We start from the raw sequence: 19,357 nt of genomic DNA, 5'->3' as shown, positions 1-19,357 counted from the left end.
TTCAGTAAAAAAAATTTATTTTCAATATAAAAGTGCCAAAATATTCACCAACATTGTAATCTATTCAGCAACCAGCTTACTCTAGTAATCAAAATTGCAAGCATCTTTATTCACATTTTTAAACCGAATTCCTTTCACACGTTTCCACAATAACCCGAGTCCCTCGAAAGAGGGAAATTTGCATTTCGATTGGCTGCTGTAGTCCATATGTCCAAGTTCATGTAGGCACGGAAAGGGTTAAACCTCGGATAGTATTCCTGCTTACACATAACTGCCTGGTTCTCCACATGGGTTGAATGTTGAGTCGTGGCACTGACGGGGCAGCAGCTTTCATAAACATCACTCTGAGGTGCCCAGATGGAACCAAAAAGTCCAGACATTGGAGACAAGCTTCGGGTGCTTGAGAGGTAGGGCTGCAGAGCAAGATAAAACAATCATGGGAAACTGCACAATGGACCATTTGCCAAAGAAAACCTGAAAACGTAGTACTAAATGGGAGGAAGCAGCACTTTTGCAGAAAACTTGAGAAACACACAGTAAAAAATTGCACAGGAGTTTACAAAGAAATATGGCTGCCGAAATTACAGCAGCATCGCGCGCACGTGTGTGTGTGTTAAGGACCTTCACTGAATCAAGCCATGTGAGCTCATCCCTGTAAGGCATAGATATTACTGTAACAAGAATATACTGTAACAAGAATACTGTAACCAGTATTCAGTTCTGGTCAGGATGCTAAGGAAAATAAGGGAGAAATGGAAGGCACGTGAAGAACACCATCCATATTTTGAGAGTTAAAATTAAAAGAGAAGGATGCCTAGAAATGACAAGAAAAAGGTTCAAGTGTATGTCAGTACAGAAAGACTATGCATACCGGGAGCAGAAAGGGATATTCAGTATGAAAGAGAGACTATAATTGGGAGCTAGGGAATTTAGTTAGAAAATTTTGAAAGCTTATAAAGAACCTCCTGGAGGGCAAGATGTGTTAGTCTGCAAGGAAGTCTCTCAGTGAAGGTCATGGAAGTCTTGGGACTTTTAAAACTGAATGAAACACTGAAATGTATTGTGGAGAAAAGCTCACCAGGGAAATGAACTGAATTATCTAATGTATTTTCCAATCTCTACCTTCTGTGTTTCCTGGCATTCCTGAATAAAATATGAAATAAAGCCATGTTTGTTTTAAGCAAAAGTCTTCTACCAGTTTTTAACTTTTTAACACAGAAGAATTTTCACTTTTACAGTTAAAACTATTTCTTGCTTTATTTGGTTAGTTTTATTCAAAATAAACCTACTGTAAACGAAAAAAAAATCAAAATTCTAAAACAGAGGATCTTGAAATATGAGGAGAGGAGAAGGTGATTACAATTAAAGACCACCTTGAACTGAAGTCACTACACTGTACTATGGGATGACACAAACATGGCTAGTATGGAGTAAAACAGGTCAAAGTCAGCATTCAGAAAGCTGCACAAATCCAGCTTAAATCACTTGGATTTCCTAGCAAAAAAACACCTGTCAAAGCCACTGAGAGCAGCTCTCCTTTCAGCTCTACAATTTCCAAATCTTTTGGGTTTTGCTGTCAGCCATTTCTGTGTTTCACCCTCAACTGGAAAAACCGATTTCGATAGGAAAAAGTTTCAGCAGACTACATAAGTCCAAAATGTTTTTCCATATGTAAGATGATTTTAGTCAATTTTCAGGAAAAAGGATCAAGGATCTGTCTTAAAATTTCACAGACAAGGTCAGTAACATCCTTGACGAACAGCTGGGAAAAAGCCAGACTACCAATGCTAATACATATGCCAATACCAAATACATATATCAGGCTACTTAAAAGATTAATGAAGAATATGCAAGCAACAGATAGGGAGAAGACAGAAATGTACTACAAAGGCTTTGAAGAAGTACGTGAAGGCAGCGCCTCACAGTGACAACACTCACTGTGGAGTTGACATAACTGGTGGGCTCCCAGGCAGGTGGCAAGTTGGGATGAGCATTCCAGGTTGAGGGACAGTTCTGGTCAATGAAGGCTGTATTCTGCACTGCTGCAGTACCTGGGAAGCCACTGGGATAGTTCATGTTTTCTGCAGTTTATAAAAACAGGAAGACAAATTAAGGCTTTTGCAATATAAACACTACAAACATTTCTGTGGAGGAATGTTGAATCTTGTCAAGAGTGAGCCAGGCTGGAACTGACCTAATCCTTCAGTGACTTCAGGCAGCTTCAGGGTAGCACAGCAGCAAAGCCTGGCAATTTCTGTCAACAGGACTACTACTCTCTATTAGGGAGCCACTAACAAATTGTTATCAGGAGGATGGGATAAAGAGTTGGCAACTCCTCTACTGGAGAACAGTCTTTATTAGCCACAGAACATGCATGACAGAGCCTACCCAGGCCTCTTTGCCAACATGTCTCAGCTCTAAGCACCCAAGGGAACACCGTCCTGCCTGTGATACTCTAGTCTGACCTTTAATTATTGCTTAGGTAGGTAATGCTAAAGAATTCTAGATTGCTGCCAGTGTGCTCCCCAAGCCAAGAAACTCTAGCCTGGGAAGGTAATTGGTCACAAGAGGCCTTGTATTTCACACACTGGAAGGCAGGAGCCTGCCAGAGGGGAAACAAAGAAAATTGTACAAAAAGATTTCTGTAATACTGTAGTCACAAGCATTTCTCTCTATTCCCTCTGAGAGTCCTGCATACCGCCTTTTCAGGCTTAATAACTCCATACGAAGGCCAGTCTTCTCATCCACCACATGCTCACATTGTTTATTTCTACAGAGCACTCAGTCAGCTGGAAAATGTAAAGTCCACTTAAGCAACGAATGCCCAGATGTGTACAGACAAGCTCAGCCTTTTGTTTTATAAAAGGTGAGAGGAAAATAACCATGCTCTGTGATGATTCATAACCTTACCTTCTGGGAAAGCACCATATTCATTCATCTCTAGTGGGCAATACATGTTGGAAAACTGGCTGTCACAAGCTGCATTCCAGTCGATGAAGCTGTCCCAAGAAAAAAAATATGCTGTCAGAAACAATTTGCAGAACTTCTGAAAATTATTTAGAAATATTTATTTAACGTAAAGCTGTTGGATGCAAAATGCCTGTATCTGATCATGAGGTTTTTCCCATTCCATTTGTCAATTTTGCCAGTATCTACTCTGTGCCACTACATAATCACAGAGATTCTCTCACTGAATTCTTTTTCATCTGGGAGAATGAACAACTTGTAATGACGGCTACCAGAGTCCTGCTATGCCTGAGTTCAACTTCTTCTTCCACAGAAATAAAGTTGTACTTCTTTCCCACAATCATGGATAATGTGATATGAGGTAGAAGAAAACTTATACCATTCTCAAGCATTCGAATGCTTGAGAATAGCAATTAAAATCGAGATTTCTATTTTCCTCACAACATGTGCTAAAGTCCTGTTAAACAATATGTTTTCTAAACTACACATTAATTTGTAGGGATTATACTTCTTTTAGTTAAAATAATTTCAAATTTCAAGAAGATTTTTCAAAAGTAATTCCTGAAGACATGTCAGTAGTGAAACAAGCCCTGCTATGCCAAAAGGTTGAAGCAGTCCAAGTCTGGATCCAGTCTGGACAAGGTAGACATATAAAAGGATTTCATGTGAAGCTGCACTAATTCAGTTTTACTATTCTGCCAAGAAGCTATCGTAAGCTATCACTACTAAATATCAATAAATAATTACGTGCAAGTACCATAATACGGAATCTGTCAGCAATCATGGTCACTCGCACAGTAAAGAAATTCTTCCTCATGTTCCTTCACGTTTCTGCCCATTGCCTCCTGTTCTATCAGCCTGGCTCCATCCTCTTGACACCCTACCTTCAGATACTTATAGACATTGATGAGGTTCCCTCTCAGTTGCCTCTTCTTGCTTGAGGCAGAACAGGCCCAGCTCCCTCAGCCTTTTGTCATAAGAGAGATGCTCCACTCCCTCGACCAACTTTAGTAGGTCTCTGCTGGACCTGCTCAAGGAGTTCCATGTCTCTCTTGTACAGCATTCCATATGTGTGGCCTCACCAGGGCAGAGTAGAGGGGTGGGATCACCTCCCTCAACCTGCTGGTAATGCTCTTTCTAGTGCATCCCAGGATACCAGTGGCCTTCTTGGCACACTGCTGGCTCATGGACAGCCCGTTGTCCAGTAGGACCCCCAGGTCCTTCTGTCACTTTGGATGACAGCACACGACTTGAAGAACTGGTCGTATTTCACTGCTATGTGGTGGCAGAACATTTCTGCATTTCTCTAGTTTGTGGTGCATCTTTCATTAGTAAAATTTGACATGTGAGTAATGTAAAACACAAGAATTAATCAAGTTCATTACTAGAGGAAGATCAACCCAAATACACACAGAGCCTGAAATATACCAACTCGTATGCCTAAACCACCTTCAAACTGGAATATCTGTCTTTTTATAATGATGTCTGCTCATGCCATTTAACACAAGTACACACTACATAACACACCCTGTGATATACAGAACCTATGTATTTAGCAAGAGGATAACAAATTTAAAAGCCAGGCCCTCTGCCTGACAATGCAAAAGATATGAAAGGAATTAATAACTTTCCAAAATGTAACTAATTAAACCAGAAAGGAGTTATTCTAGAACATCTACATATGAATAGGAACAGCAGTGAATTTGTCTTAGTAAAATTAATCATTGTGTACTAAAGGAAGAGCATTAACAACTGGAACTAAGATTGAAGAGGCAGCAAGAATTTAACTATCATCTGCCTTACAAATATAAGTCAACTACAATCCTCTGCATCACAGAAACCTAAACAAAGCATTAGCCACACTTTTTACATAAAATGTAACTTGCCTGTTGTGAACAGAGGGGGTTTCCTGGATCATGCACGGTATATTATTCTCAAGGTTGTAGTTTAAACTGTTTGTCATGCAGACTGGCTGGGCAGGCCACAAGTCTCCTGTTGGGTAAAGACCTAAAAAAGGAAAGGGGAATGAAACGCAGAGCAACAGGAAGGAGACTCTGCAAACTCTGTCACAATGACACTTTATTCTCAGATCCACAATAAGGAATGTATGCTAGAGAAAAAATCCAGAGTTACTAACCTATTTTTTTTTGTGATAAATGTCCACCTTCAAATCTCAAAATTTCTATTTTTTATAAAACATATATATAAAGATTCGACCTGAGAAACTGGAATTCAACAAAACGGTAAGAAATTCCTACAGAGGAAGGTGGCACCCTTCCACACAGCAGGACAGAGAGCAGGGATGTGATTCCCACTGGCCTCCTTACCCCTACACATCAGTCGGTAAGCACCTCTGAAGTCCAACTACACCAAAACAGTGGCAACAGAGTCAAATTTTTAATAGACTGGAGCCATTTATAACCAAACAATTTGTGAACTCGTATTTAGCCCCTAGGGCAGATATTCATTGTGCTGCTCTTTATGGACTGAATGCCCTGACTACCCACAGATACCTGGTTCCCATCAACTGTGAGAACTGGCAGATGGAGAAAGGAAAAAATCCAAATCAGTAATTTCCATGAAAAAATGGTTGCAAAGTTAGCTCTATTGCATTATTTCATGTGACACATGTTAATACTATTACCATGTAAAAAGTTTAATCAGCATTTATATCCTATCAGACACACGTTAAACCTACATGAGAAGGGATAGTGATGGGTAGGCAGTGCTGTTGCTTAAAGAACTATGTGTGTGTCCTAACCAGCTTTCAAACTCCACCATGTAGCATGATGCCTTTATGAATCCCACTCAAAAAGCTAATATTACTTCCCTTTGAGACACAAACAACGAAAGCTCAAGAGTTTTAACAGCTCAACCCAACCTCATTCATTGCTTTCAAAGAAAGCAAGTCCCAACTGTGGAAATTTAGAGAGAAAAATGGTCATGTTTGTTTTGAGTCATGTTTGAGCTTCACTTTAACACAGCAACTAATGCTCTTGATCTCCCAACTGCATTGCTTTTGGACATAAATCTGTGCAAAACAAGAGGATAAAGAAAATAAAGAATTCCTAGAACATGAGTTGAAAGCTAAATGCAGTCTTCACACAGAGCAGATGCAGCAAAAATTGTCAAGGTTATAAGTAAAAATTATCAAGGTTATAAGCCTTCATTTGCTAACTTTGAACCTAAGTTGTTTAGAAGTTCTAGTAACAACATGTCTATCGAGTTGGTGTACACAAATGTTATTAGCAACATCACTGAAACTGCTTGACAAAATGTGCAAAAACCAGCTTCAGTTTTTAATACTGACCTTTATTTTTGTCAGGATCTGCAGGTATGTCAGTGAAATTGGGACATAAGGTTTCAGGATACTGGGGGATGCTGTTCATGTCTCTGCTGAATTAAAATAAAATTTAATTTTTTAAGTCTAGACACTGTTATGTTTCATAATCCAAAGTATTTCAAAGGAAATACACAGAGATGTAAAAAATATTCTAATGAACATCATGATTCCTGCTGCTTTCCCACTGTCCTGATCATTCTTATTTTTTAATTACCACTGTGCAATTTTTTAAGGTTTTTTTTTCCAATTAAAAGTCAGCTACTTATCACACACGCAAAATTAATAAAATTAATATGTCTTAATTATCCCACTTTTATTATCCAATATCAACCTATTGGAAATTAATTCAACAGCTTATCTCTAAAATTGGAAAACAGGTTATAGTTCATGAAGATCAGTAGGACCTCTCATAATGTTTCAACAAACTCCAGGCAAGTTTACTTTTATGTCCATGAAGACACATAGACACACACTAGCATCAATTTGATATTCATCAAAACCCATCAAAGAAACTCATAAAAATGAATGGAAAGGAAACATTTTCAAGCACCAGAATCCCAAAGGAAAAGGATTAAATTATTTCTCCTAATGAAAACACAAAGTGAAGAATGAGAAGTGAAATGAGGACTCACACTAATTGTAGATTCTATCTCTAATACAGTAAAGAGGTAGAAAGGAATGTAGGGGAGGGAGGAATCAATTTTCATGCTGTATATCCTAGGAGAACATTATTCCCATTAAAAGAATAGCATCAACTTGAAAGTCTCACTCCCACCTTTTTTTCAAAAAAATTACTACTTTAATATAACTAAGTGGAAATATAGTAAGTTGCTTTTCATATACTGAAGATGATCTTCTTCCAACTAGTAAGCAGAATCAGATGATCATAAAAAATGACAACAGGTAGGTATAATTTACCAAACTGAGACACAATTTCAAGTTGGTGGTGTTTCTTTAATGTCTTACAGGTGTAGATTAAAATTTTTTACCTGGTATTGCAGATGTTATGAGACAGATTTAAAGTGATAGGAGTTTCAGATGGAAAATCATTTTGTGAAATATTCTCTCCTAAAGAAAAGAATGACTGTGAAAATCAAAGGTCCTAAAAAAAAGAAGTATGCATAGAATATACATACACACAAATAGATTCATCAATGGTGTTAATTAAGTTTTCTCTCAGACTGGATTATCACTACCTGCATTAATTTCAAAGCATGCTACCTAAGTCCATGTGGTTTAAAATGTATTTTATGACTCAGATGTGATTACCATACTCTTAATGGAGAGGTTCACCTGTTACTATCAAATTGATTTTGAATTTGTATTTACTTATTTTCTTTTTTTTAAAAAGGGCATTATAATTTGAACAAACAGAAAAGTCATATACACAGAATTCGTTATCTTTTAGATCTCAGGTTCAGATACATCATGTCCTATCATTTAGTAATGTAAAGTTTTATACATACACAAATACACATGTAAGTTCCTGCATATTTTTAAATCATTCAAACCATATTTTTTCATGTACTCAAAGCTGGGTTTGCTTGTGTCACTTCAACATTTTAAAATTATGGCAGTGACAGGGTTTACGCTTTCAACTATTTTAATGATATTCAGGCATTCAAAAATTGCAGTAATGAACCACAGCTCCCATTTCTCATAATAGTCAACTGGCACAGGTCTCCTGTCTACTTATGCCTTGAATACGTCTATCCAAACCCCACATCCTCAGATCTGAACTGCTTTCACACATTCTTCATTTGTGCATTTCTTAAATAGCTATAACATTTTAAAAAGAATAATATGATGAAACATAAATTCAAAGGCAGAAATTGCTCTCAGTTCTCCCATCTTTCCACAAAAACTAATTCAGATTCCTCCAGCGAGGAGCCTGATGCTTTCTCTGGAGCCTGACAGGTCATCTTCATTTCCACAAAACTTGTGGTACTTCTTGTCAAGTACAAAATTATTTAAATCTCACCCTCTGTTTCTGAGAGGTGCCCTATAAAAGGCAAGTTATGTGCCCCATGCTGTGGTAGCCCTTTCCATTCAGAAGGAAGGCGAAAACTTTGCCTGCCACTGTGAAGAGAGACTATTTGCAAAACTTACTGGATGGAAGAAAATGCCTGGCAGTAATCATTGGCTTTTTATCTCCGTCTGAACTGCTGGTACTGCTCCAGCTACCCCAGCTCCCACGACTGGCACGAACACTTCCTGATGAACTTCCACAATCAGAGCTTGAATCAGAACAAAACTTCTCCAAAGACTTCTTTTTGGACCGCTGATAAAAGCTTTCTAAAGAAGTTGGGAAAAAAAACCAACCAAAAAACCAACACAACATTTAAGAAAGCTTTGACAGTGAAAAGTCATCTGAAACATAAATTTACACGTATTCTCTGTATTTACTGACAGTAAGAGAGAAAATATTTACTGATAGCCTCTGTAAATATACCAGCCCCTACCACAACGTCCCAGTAAAATATCCCAGTAAAATAAATGCAAGTGAAGATAAAGTGCAGCTACAGGCAACAGGTTGAAAGAGGAAGCACATACTGTCCTTTGAAATATACAGTTAGCACTTTAAACATGAAACATATCCTGGCTATAGGATCATGCACACTAAGAGCAATGACAAAATGTTGCAAGTAATGAATTCATAAGTGATAGATTCTCCTTTCATATTACCTCATCAGAGAGGCAAACGACTATTCTACAGACATTGATATCTTTCATCAGATCTCATCTTCCCAAAAGTCAGGGAAAACAGATGATTAAAATCCTGACAGAAAGGCAGGAAGCAGGCACCCAAGCTAGTGGGGTTTTTAAAAAATGACCTGCCTATTCTAAAACTGGCCTTTGCTATACAGTTGCTTCAGTTAATACCAGCTTTCATTTGAACACACAAGACTGTCAGTCCTACATCAAGAATAGATGGATTATGGCTTCAGACTGACTCATTTTCTGATTTGCATCACCAACTAACCCCCTGGAGAAAGCATGCAGAGCCCATCAGAAATGAGCACGTATTATTTCAGGCACTGTCATCTTAGCATCAGGGTTCAAAAGTGAGAAAAGCACAGGTCTCTCAAGAAAGGAATACAGCTCTAATGCCACAGAATCCATATTGTGTTTCTTTCCCCATTTAAGACAATTAAGATTGCGTACCTGTTTCTCCCTGTATAGACAAGCTCCCAGCTTTTTGGTCTGCTTTACAATTTTCCCCGTTACTCTGAGGACACCAGGCTCTTATTCCAATATTCGCTCTCAGATCCGGCCTTTCAAATTCACTGCACATATGCTTCAACTCACTCTGCTCAGGGACCCTAATACAATCACACCCAAAGAAATATGTTTGCATTTTATATTTGCATTATTCCTTTTCAGGCATTAAACACTTTAACTCACACTCCTATATAGGCAGGATGCAGGGGAAGGAAAAGTTTTGGGAGTCTTATTCCCAACTTTACAGAAACCTAAAAAACCTTTCTCAAAATACAATATTTCGCTACACAGATGACTACTTTTCAGGGGGAGAGGCAAAACACGTGTATATTTAACTTCATTCTCTAATGCACTTGCAATCAGATGTTAGAGGAATAAGCACTAATGTGTAATAAGCACAGTCTAGCTGTACGAATATCCAGATACATGGAAAAATGTGCCCTGTGTTCATTTCACTGGCATAATTATAACTAGAATAAAATCATAATCTGAAGCGATCCTAAGTTTTTGCTAGTAAAACTGAAGTATCTCCATTCAATATTATAATCACAGAGTATTAAGGAAAATTAATAAAAGCCAGCTGTCAAATTTCTATAGAAAGGGAATGGTTCCATCTTAACTCAGAAAGCAGCAAAGGCTGAACTGGTCCAAGGAACAGACACTGAACTTCAGTATTTCACTTCTGGTATTTTATCCATCCTACTTATAAAGGTATGCATGCAGCAAAGATTTACACATGTGCTGACTTCCCACACAATGAATAGTAATTTGTGCATAATGAGTTATAACAGTCCCTTCAGATTTACAATCTCCTTGTTAAGTCCACTGACCTCAACAGGACCGCTTGCAATAAAAATTAAGTCTGTGAAGGCTTTGTAGGATTGTGACCTTAATTCAAAGTGCTGGGGGAGGGGAAGGAGGATGATTTTCTCCTCAGAAGTGTTTCTATTCTAGCAGCAGTTTGTAAATAGTATTTTTTAACAATCCAAATAACTTAAATTTAAAATACATTAAAACAATATTTAAAAGTGATTTACAACTGACATTAAAATGCATTTAAACAATCCTCATGGGGGAAAAAAGTAACTTTCCACTGTGCTCTCCATATTCTTTAGTCTAGGGCTGCTCTAGTCTTTTTAATCATTATGGCAAAAATGCAAGCCATCGTCTCCTTTCTACATATTCCTCTTCCAAAATTACTAGAAGACAACATTCCCCAGTTACTCAATATAGCAGATGATTCTCCTGAAGATGGAATCATTTCAACAATTTTATTTTCCTTTTTTCACTGAAGGGAATACACAACTGGAATTTCTCCACATAATACACAATGGAAAGGAAGCTAACCATCAAACTTCAGAGACAGCACACTCCAGACTATAACAGAGAGCTACCACTGTTATGCAGAATGGAGTGCATATATATAAATACAGATTTACAAGTGGAAATTTTATTTTTTTTCGCTGGTGATACTTAGTACTGCACATTCTTAAAAATAAAGCCTCAGGCAAGGATTGAAGTGTGTTTATTTAAATAGATAAAACAATCCTGCCTAATGTACTATTCAAAACCTGTGGAAACATGACAGTAACTCTGGATTTCGTCATGATTTGGTGAGGCAATACATACCTTGTAGATATATTAACGTTCTTCTTTTTATTTTTTCTAGATGTTCTATTTCTATTCCAATTCATATTTGGTACATTTCCTTCCTTTTTCTCCTGAGGTTTCTTCTTCCTATATGTATCTTCTTGCTAAAGGTAAAAATATGAGCTGAGACAATATGTACATTATAAAATGATTTTAACTTGGTCAATGAACGTCATTGGATTTTTCTAGCTAAATTTCTTTGGACAACATGACCCGACCCAAATGCATAGTTACTTCATGATTTAGTGCCTTTCCACAGCACATCTTCTTTCCAGCACCATGAATTTGATCAGCCTTTCCAAGACTGTCCATCAAGACAGCAAGAGATGACAAGAAAAATTTCTGAATTCCCAAACTTAGCATTTTCCCCTTCACAGTATCTAGCTCTGACTTCCAGGGAAATAAAAAAATGGAGGGAGAAAAAGTAAAGCAGTCAATAAAATTCCCAATGTGCTAAAAACAAAAAACATCTGCCAGATTTATGATCAGTTTGTGTGCAAGTTCAGCAGTAATAAATCCTCCCTCTCCTCAGCAGCTGGAGGGGGCAGGGGAAAGCCTTCATTTGAATTACAACTGAGAAAATTATGGAGTAAGTTACCAACAAATAACAGTAATTTAAAAAAATGCAAGAAACAAACTGAGCACCATCAGCCACACATGGAAAGAAGTTTGTAAAAACAGATCCCAAAATAAGACTAGACCTTGTCTGACATATTTCCCAAGCATGGTTAGCAATTCCTCCTTACACTTTTTTTGCTGTGGGATTCCTATCCAGTAGACAGGATATAAACATAATCCAAATTACTGGGTTTAATAAAGTTCTGATAAAAGTTCTTTTAGTGTTTTAGGCTGCCTGCAACAAAGGTACAGTCTGATGTGTTTATCATACTCAGAAACCAGAGGTGAAACGATCCTTCTCAGCAACTCTGCAATCTGTTAAGGGGCTTCTGCCTGCTGTATTCTCAAATGCAAATTTCTGATGCAAAGCCCTGTATTTGGAGATCAGGTCTGCAACTGAAGCCCAATATGCCCACCTCCCCTCCAGAGAATGTTCCCACATCATTAGTGTGGCTGATAGCTGGCATTAGATTCCAGTACACACGTGCTGCTCTGACAGTAACAATCTCTGGCTCTGATATGGCACATATCACAATATAGAGCTGTTTTAATTTTTACACAAACTGTTCATCATTCTATACAGCAGCATTAATACACAATGGATGCGGGACAGCACATCTGCTTACTTCCTCAGTCATCTGATTTACGGTGTTTCAGATCTGTGACTGTATGTAATAGTCCCTACATACACATACATACCTATATGTGTATGCATATATAAATAAGCAATAAAAAGATAATTTTAAATTTGAAAAGCAGAAAGATCACAATACAAACCTCAGAACAAGTGGTCTCCTCTTTTGCACAGCATGGAGGCTCTTCCTTAGGTCCCTTATTAATCTTTTTCTCTGTGGAAGGCTTTAGGTTGATCTGCCTTTTTAAAGTCTCGCAGCTTTCTGCTTCATTCCTGAGAGGCACTTGCTGGCTATTCCCTACAATCAAACAGTAAAAACAGTTGGCTTGGCATGAGAATGGGCTCCTAATCATAACCATCACCTTTCTTTACAAAGACTTGTGTTGCTTTCCAAAACACTAGGATACTAAGCTCTAGGCTGATGACACCGAAAATTTCAAAATCAAAAGCTAATGCTGTGTAAAAATTCTTAGAGCAGTTGCAAAACGTAGCTTTGTGGTTGGTGTGGTGCTGGTTGGCTCATGTTCATGAGCACACAACTCCTAGCACATGCATAAATTACACAAGCCCCGCTCATCTTATCTGAATTTGAGCTATTTGGGTCTCAGCCATCAATCTGTAAGGTAGAATCTGAAGCTAGAGCATACTGGGCTAAAAAAAAACAAAAAGAAAAAAACCTGCAAGCTGAGTAGGGAGAAGACTTTTTAAGAATGGGTAAATCAAACTAAGGACGGCCTTTACTTGGTGCTTTACGCCTCTGAAGTGCCCTCTGCGTTCACTACGAAGACAAAGGGAAATCATCCTTTTTTAGGATGGGTTCCACATTAAAAGTTCCTTTTCTTGAGAGACTTGTGAGGGAGAATTATTATTTTGGTGTAACAAAGTCCAAAAGGTGAAAGATTCAAGAGGAAGCCTGCCTCAAAAACTAGCTGAGTTGTCCAGTTGAGTCACAGTCCTCATCTGGGCCCTGTCAATGTTGGACAGGACAGCATTAACTTCACCTCTAATCAGTTCCAGGCATCTCAGATATCTACCATACATCTACAGTGATGTGCTACCAAGACTCTTGACTGCTTTGCATGAAAAAATGTCATCACTTATTGAACTGAACTGGTCTTCTCAAATGGGAAAGGCACACCCAAACGTTTTTACCGTTTCCTACCAACAAACTACAACATCCTAGCTCCGAGTCAGACATCCTCTCCCCTCTGGAGCAGGCAGCCATGGTGACTGCAAAAGGAGTGCTTGTGAATGAAACATCAGGCAAGGGAGGTTGACAGAACTCTAAAGAACTCTCTGTTGACCTCCAGCATACAAACCTGCAAGTACCCAAGGTCTTGAACACTCACTATTTGCACAAAACCACATCTGTAACTATAATCAAGATACAAACACTGCAACATCGTACTTTTTAGACTTATTTATCCCATGAAACATCTTGAAACAACTTGAAATACTCACATCCCTGATAGCACAGAGAACCACAACTGCTAATAGACAACAAGGGAGCTTACCTTTAGTGCTTTACCACTGAATACAAGAGACTGGTTACTGTGTCAGGACTCCTGAAACCCTCTCTCAAGGTGGAAGTTTTGTCAATGAAAGTAGGTCTATTATCTCCCAACTGGTTTACGTATAATCATGATTTCCACAGCCTATACTCAAAGCTACTTTCCTGTGCACACAAATACAGTTAAGACATAATTACTGACTCCCACATTCCCCCTCTCTCTCCCCCCATCTGATCTCCTAATTCAAAACAAACAATAAACAACACTGCAGTTTAGGAGCACAGGGTCAAAGTACTCCGTATGTATGAGTGAAACTATCCTGCCTCTACCTGAGACTGCACACTTGTACCCGCTGTATCTCACAGACGACGACACGAGAAGCAACGGGCCCGTGGTAACAACTACATGCGACAGGAGGGCCTGAAATCCTTCTGTGATCGCTCACTCACTGAACTCTGCCACAGCTACAGCAAATGCCAGTTTTCAGCATTCAGCTACTTTGCCGAGTGCCTCAGCAAAGCCGAGCTTCCAGAAGATACATTCTCCTACCCTGCTTTTGACTTCTCCCAGGTGTTCTTTTGCTGCTCTTAAAATTTTGAATTGTGAAGCTAAGAGATAAGACTTCCCAGGCAGCTTATTTTCACACTTTTAAAAAAAGAAAAGATAAAAAATATAGCTATGCAATTACTAAGAGAAACACTGATCTGCAGATTCCTACAAAATGTAAGTTCATAGCATTCTGATGTCAGTTTTTTGTTATTTTAGGTAGTTTCATCAAAGGAGTTCTGCATATCCAGTTCTGAACATCCTTGTTGGTGACTATTAAGCATCGTATTGTCAGTGGACTTGAAAATTGCAAACTGGGATGCTTCTAAATATCTGAAAAGGGCAATTTGTGTCTTATAAGCAGATCTATGATATCAATCATTTTAACTGTTAAAATGCTACAGCACAAGATTGAAATCTGCAAATGAAGCAAATTTATAACTCATGAAACAACTTTCAATGCAAGCTACTTCCTTAGGAGTGTAAACAGATAAATCACAGTGAACGCATCAGAAGTATCATATCTCCTTGTCCCACACAAAAGACAAAATCCTGATCACAGTGAACTCCTCAAAAGATTTCACCTAGTAATTTAGAGTAATAGAATTTGAAAAAAATTACCACTAATTTTCCTAGAAATTTCCTGCAGTTCCGGCTGTTGTTGAGGTGAATTTCTGCACAAGTGACTTTCAGGTAGCTTCTTGGACATCTTCACAGGACAGAACTCCTGTTCTTTGAGCTCAGCTAGATTTTCTGAAGTTTTAAGGTTAGTTTCCTTAGGAAACATACATGTTTGAAGATCTTCCTTCAGATCACACTCTGAAGAAGTATTTTTAATGAGAACTGTATTTTTCAGTGTACTTTCTTCTTTACCCAGAAAGTCTTCTGGAAGAGTTAAATTCTTGTTAACGTTTATGCCATTTGCATACTTCAGAGTTACCCAGTTCTCACTGACAACATCAGTGCAAATGTCCTCTTTTGGTGCTGAGATTTGGTTCTCTGCGATCTGATTCTGCTTCTCATCAGTAGCTGCAATGGCACTGCCAGCTGCTGTGTTTGGTTTCTGCTTACTGTAGTAAACTGAACATTTGTGTTTCTTTTGAGAGTGGCTGTAGGTCGCAGGACTTCTCTTTGCTGCGCTCTGACTTCGGCTGGAAGAAGTGCCTACAGATAGGAAGCCCTTCCCTTTACCTTTATCTGAGGAACTGTAGGAATCCATAAATGTCTTGCAACTTCCCCTGGAGAAGAAATAAGTTATTTGGGGTTATTTTTCTTTATAAAGCTAACATGAATTGCTTTATGAGATATTTTTGTAAGAAACAAAAGGGGGGCATATTCTCAAGCCATGAAATTGCATTAAGTCTTCACTTTATCATACACCTAAGCCCATTCTGATTCAGTGGGAGTTGAGCAAGACTAAGTATGTGCTCAGACATCAAACACACTTACATGCTTCAGTGTAACTGACCACTCAAGAGGGTCAGATTTGTGAATCATCAATGTATTTTCCATTCTTTCCATGGCTGCCACACATGGTATATCCTTTACTTTCATCACATAATTTTTCCTTATGTACTATTGGCAATATACAAGATTAATAAACGCTTGAGTTCTTCAATTTCTTTTGTGTGGAGATAAATATACACCACAACACTGAAAGTTCTCTGAAAAGAGGTTGCTTAGAACACCATCTCCTCTAAACCAGCCTACAGCAATATCACAATACAAACAGACAGAAAGCATCACTCCAAGGTACAAAAGAAGAAAAAAAGTCTTTTTACTTGTAGGAATCAGAGCTGATTACGTCAACAGAGTTGCTGTTCTGCTGTGGTGAAGAATTAGGATTTGGCCTCTGTCTTGATTTCATGAACTCTGCTAGAATATACTGGGCTTGCTGGAAGGCTATCAGAATCACTCCGAGCAGGGACAAACTGCCAAAGAGAACAACAGATACTGATGTCTACAACTTTCAGAAATATTCAGTGAAAGAGTTAAAAAGCTTCTAACAAGATGCACTTTTGAAATATTTTGCTAGTAAATTCTAAGTAAAAAGACAGACAAGAAAACTCAACATAGTTGTGAAAAGTAATAGTTGCAATAGCGTTCCTTTTTTTCCTTATAGCCCTTACTAGTTATTAGGTCTATAAAATAACTCAGTCACAAGCTTTAAAAAAAACTAACAAAGAAGCAGTGCCTTCTAAAAAACCTAGTCATTCATTTAGAGATAATTTAGAAGACTCACTACAAGTCAATGACTATACATTGTAGAAGATACCTATCAGTCTTCTGCATGCCTTCTATTCATTCATGATAGTCATGTCATTATTTTGATATTTATTTAATACTGTCTCTTTCTTTTCCTAGAGAAAATGCTGGCATAAAATGAGCCACAAATGCTACTGTATTTCTGAACTAAAAATGAAGCTGCAAAATATCCTCTTTATACATGGTGTATTAATTGCACCAAAAATAAATGGATCAGAACAAAAATCTTTGTAATTCATCAAACCACCTTTCTCAGTCATGCAGTATAAACTTTGTTAGCAGGAAAACAGAATGAGAAATTCCTGATTTTTCAGATCCCTACAGTCCCTTTTTGTTGCATCTAGAACCACACAATGTGGTCACTGCTATTTCTTCATTTGTGCTCTGTTTTCCGTGTCAAAACAATGCAAGCAGCACCGCAGTGTGCATCAGGATCTCGGATATGCATCAGCACATGTATGTTACCATTGTGACATTCACAGTCACTGCTTCTTGTAGGAATTCAGGGTTGGTGTGATGAAAGCACTGAACATCACCTGTGCCCAACACAGCATTCAGTTCACACTACTCAGTGTGAAAGGTCAGTAAAGGAAGACAAAAAAAGCAGTGTGTGCAGAAGCAGAACCCTTCATTGTTTTACAAAGGTAGTCTTCTTCAAAGCAGTTTAGCATGTGCCAGCAAAGAATCAGCTAACACAATCCCCACCATCTTTCTGGGGTAGCCTGTTTTGCAGTGTGCCTAGCAAAAACTAACCATAAACACAAATAATATTTGACATGTGAAAGGAGAAAAGAAGCAGAAGAAGAAGCAAGTCCTCAAGTAGTTGTCTGAAACTATAAATAAAATTCACGTTAATTTTCCAGGAATACTTAAAAAGAATCTTCAAGCCCACTCAACTCTATTTGTAATGTTCAGATACTAAGATGTTACATGTGTGTCTCTACTGTGGTGGGAGCAAGTCTTCTAGTATGCTGAGAATTCCCATAGGGATATCCTAACCCTTTTTCATTGCAGCCTTAACATGGAAGTTTATCAGGAGGAGCAGCAAGAAATGCTTGCCAACTCCATCACCAGCTACTGTTACCACATCTAAGCTGTCACAGCCAGTTGGCAGGACTCTCAGGAGACAGATGCAATAGAGATTTAAGGTCCTATCATCACAAAAAATCTAACAGAAGGCAAAAGTGCTTGCTGATCTTTCCCTGGCAGGTCCCTTTCAAACTGCAAGGGTCCTGAAAGCATTACCTTACAAAGAGGACAGTGAGCCTCCAGAAAGACTCTTCCCAGCTGGGGCCTGGCACCACGTCTGCACATAGTGGTAATAGATGGTGAGGAAGAGTCACGTTGAGTGTGAAGTGGAACTCCAAATCAGCAGCAGTCACCAGTGTAAGCTCACGAATTACCCAGGAAGACGTAAAGTCAGGAGTGAATCTATTAGGAAAAACAGACAGAACTGGTGTTACTTTTCCATTTTTGGGCTGAATTTAATTTTCTGAAGTCACATTGATACAAAAAGTACAAAATAATTCCTGATTTAATAATATGGAAAAAAAAAAGGCAATGAAATAAATGTCCACTGTCTGCTTAAACTGTGCACGTGGCATTAGCACCTAACAGCAGTTAAGACTTTTAGGTCATCTTCAGTTGGTAATATACGTGCTTTTCTTGTGACTCTTCACAATACTCTCATTACTGTGACTAGTTTTCCTTTTTTCAAGGAGGTGCACATGAACAACTCAGGTTTTACAAAACTCTTTAACAAAAGCACAGTTGTCAAGAGTACAGGCAGCATTATTTCAGAATGGGGCAGGTACTAGGGTACAAAGCTGGAAAGACAGGGAAAGCAGAAGAAAACATCAGATTTGTCTCTTCCTCCACTTCCCTGACCCACCTCATTACTCTATTTGACTGCCACGGGTACTGCTAGAAGGTATGACTTGCCTTTTTAATCAGTAGAGATGATACTTGTTGTATAGGAAACTGAAGTTACTTTAATATAGTAATATCAACTCTACTTATGCTTAAGTCACAGTATCTTTCACTCAAGAGGATTTTAAAAAGAATCAGTTTTAGACTATGTTCAGTGTTGGAAAACATGACTAGATTATGGTCAGGCTACTCGGAACATGCTAGAGAATAACAATCAAATTAAAAATTGTGGCAACTCTTTTGCTTTAATTTATTACTTCATAATGCACTGATAAAAGTATGTATGCTGCTTTTTAGAAATTATGAGTCCTGTAAAGAGACACTATTATATTATCCATTTGTTACTATTACCCCTAGGGAAAGGCTTATGACATTTACATTCACAAGTTTGAGTGTGGGTATGTTACTGCAGCATCATACCCACAAATTTCCACTAAAGTTATTTTGTCAGCAAATTTGTCAGTGCTTACACAATGCTGATCTCTCGTGATGAGTTCTGGGCCAGGAAAAATTCCTGACAGTCTAACACTTCAAATCCATATCCTTGGCAATTGTAACCATTGATTTTCATCGATGAAATTGTTATAGGAAGAGGCCCAATATTCTCTACTTTGAAGTTCTTCGTTATGGATAGAATTTGCTTGCTGTCTTTCAGTTCTTAAAGGAAAAAAA

At 38.2% G+C, this 19,357-nt stretch overlaps 1 protein-coding gene across 6 annotated transcripts in view; it reads right to left on the bottom strand.

Moving 5' to 3' along the window:
- Positions 1–19,357, bottom strand: part of TMEM131L (transmembrane 131 like) — a 77,093-nt gene continuing 57,736 nt past the window's right edge. For 4 of the 6 annotated variants that reach the window (XM_064652278.1, XM_064652279.1, XM_064652280.1 and 1 more), the window contains 14 exons: positions 19,156–19,342; positions 18,002–18,187; positions 16,273–16,422; positions 15,113–15,729; positions 12,578–12,732; positions 11,162–11,286; positions 9,476–9,633; positions 8,420–8,605; positions 7,300–7,378; positions 6,278–6,363; positions 4,854–4,974; positions 2,911–2,999; positions 1,939–2,081; positions 1–413 (listed from right to left, as the gene is read on the bottom strand). In XM_064652278.1, the coding sequence (XP_064508348.1) occupies positions 135–413; positions 1,939–2,081; positions 2,911–2,999; positions 4,854–4,974; positions 6,278–6,363; positions 7,300–7,378; positions 8,420–8,605; positions 9,476–9,633; positions 11,162–11,286; positions 12,578–12,732; positions 15,113–15,729; positions 16,273–16,422; positions 18,002–18,187; positions 19,156–19,342 (2,561 nt within the window). In that variant the 3' untranslated portion in view covers positions 1–134. The remainder of the gene's footprint in view (positions 414–1,938; positions 2,082–2,910; positions 3,000–4,853; positions 4,975–6,277; positions 6,364–7,299; positions 7,379–8,419; positions 8,606–9,475; positions 9,634–11,161; positions 11,287–12,577; positions 12,733–15,112; positions 15,730–16,272; positions 16,423–18,001; positions 18,188–19,155; positions 19,343–19,357) is intronic. The other 2 variants (XM_064652281.1, XM_064652282.1) reach the window with 1 other exon arrangement.

Source organism: Pseudopipra pipra, chromosome 4 (assembly GCF_036250125.1).
Source record: "Pseudopipra pipra isolate bDixPip1 chromosome 4, bDixPip1.hap1, whole genome shotgun sequence".
In the NCBI taxonomy this organism is placed as follows: Eukaryota; Metazoa; Chordata; class Aves; order Passeriformes; family Pipridae; genus Pseudopipra; species Pseudopipra pipra.
Note: the sequence above shows the minus strand (reverse complement) of the source record. Positions and strands in the feature narration are given on the sequence as shown.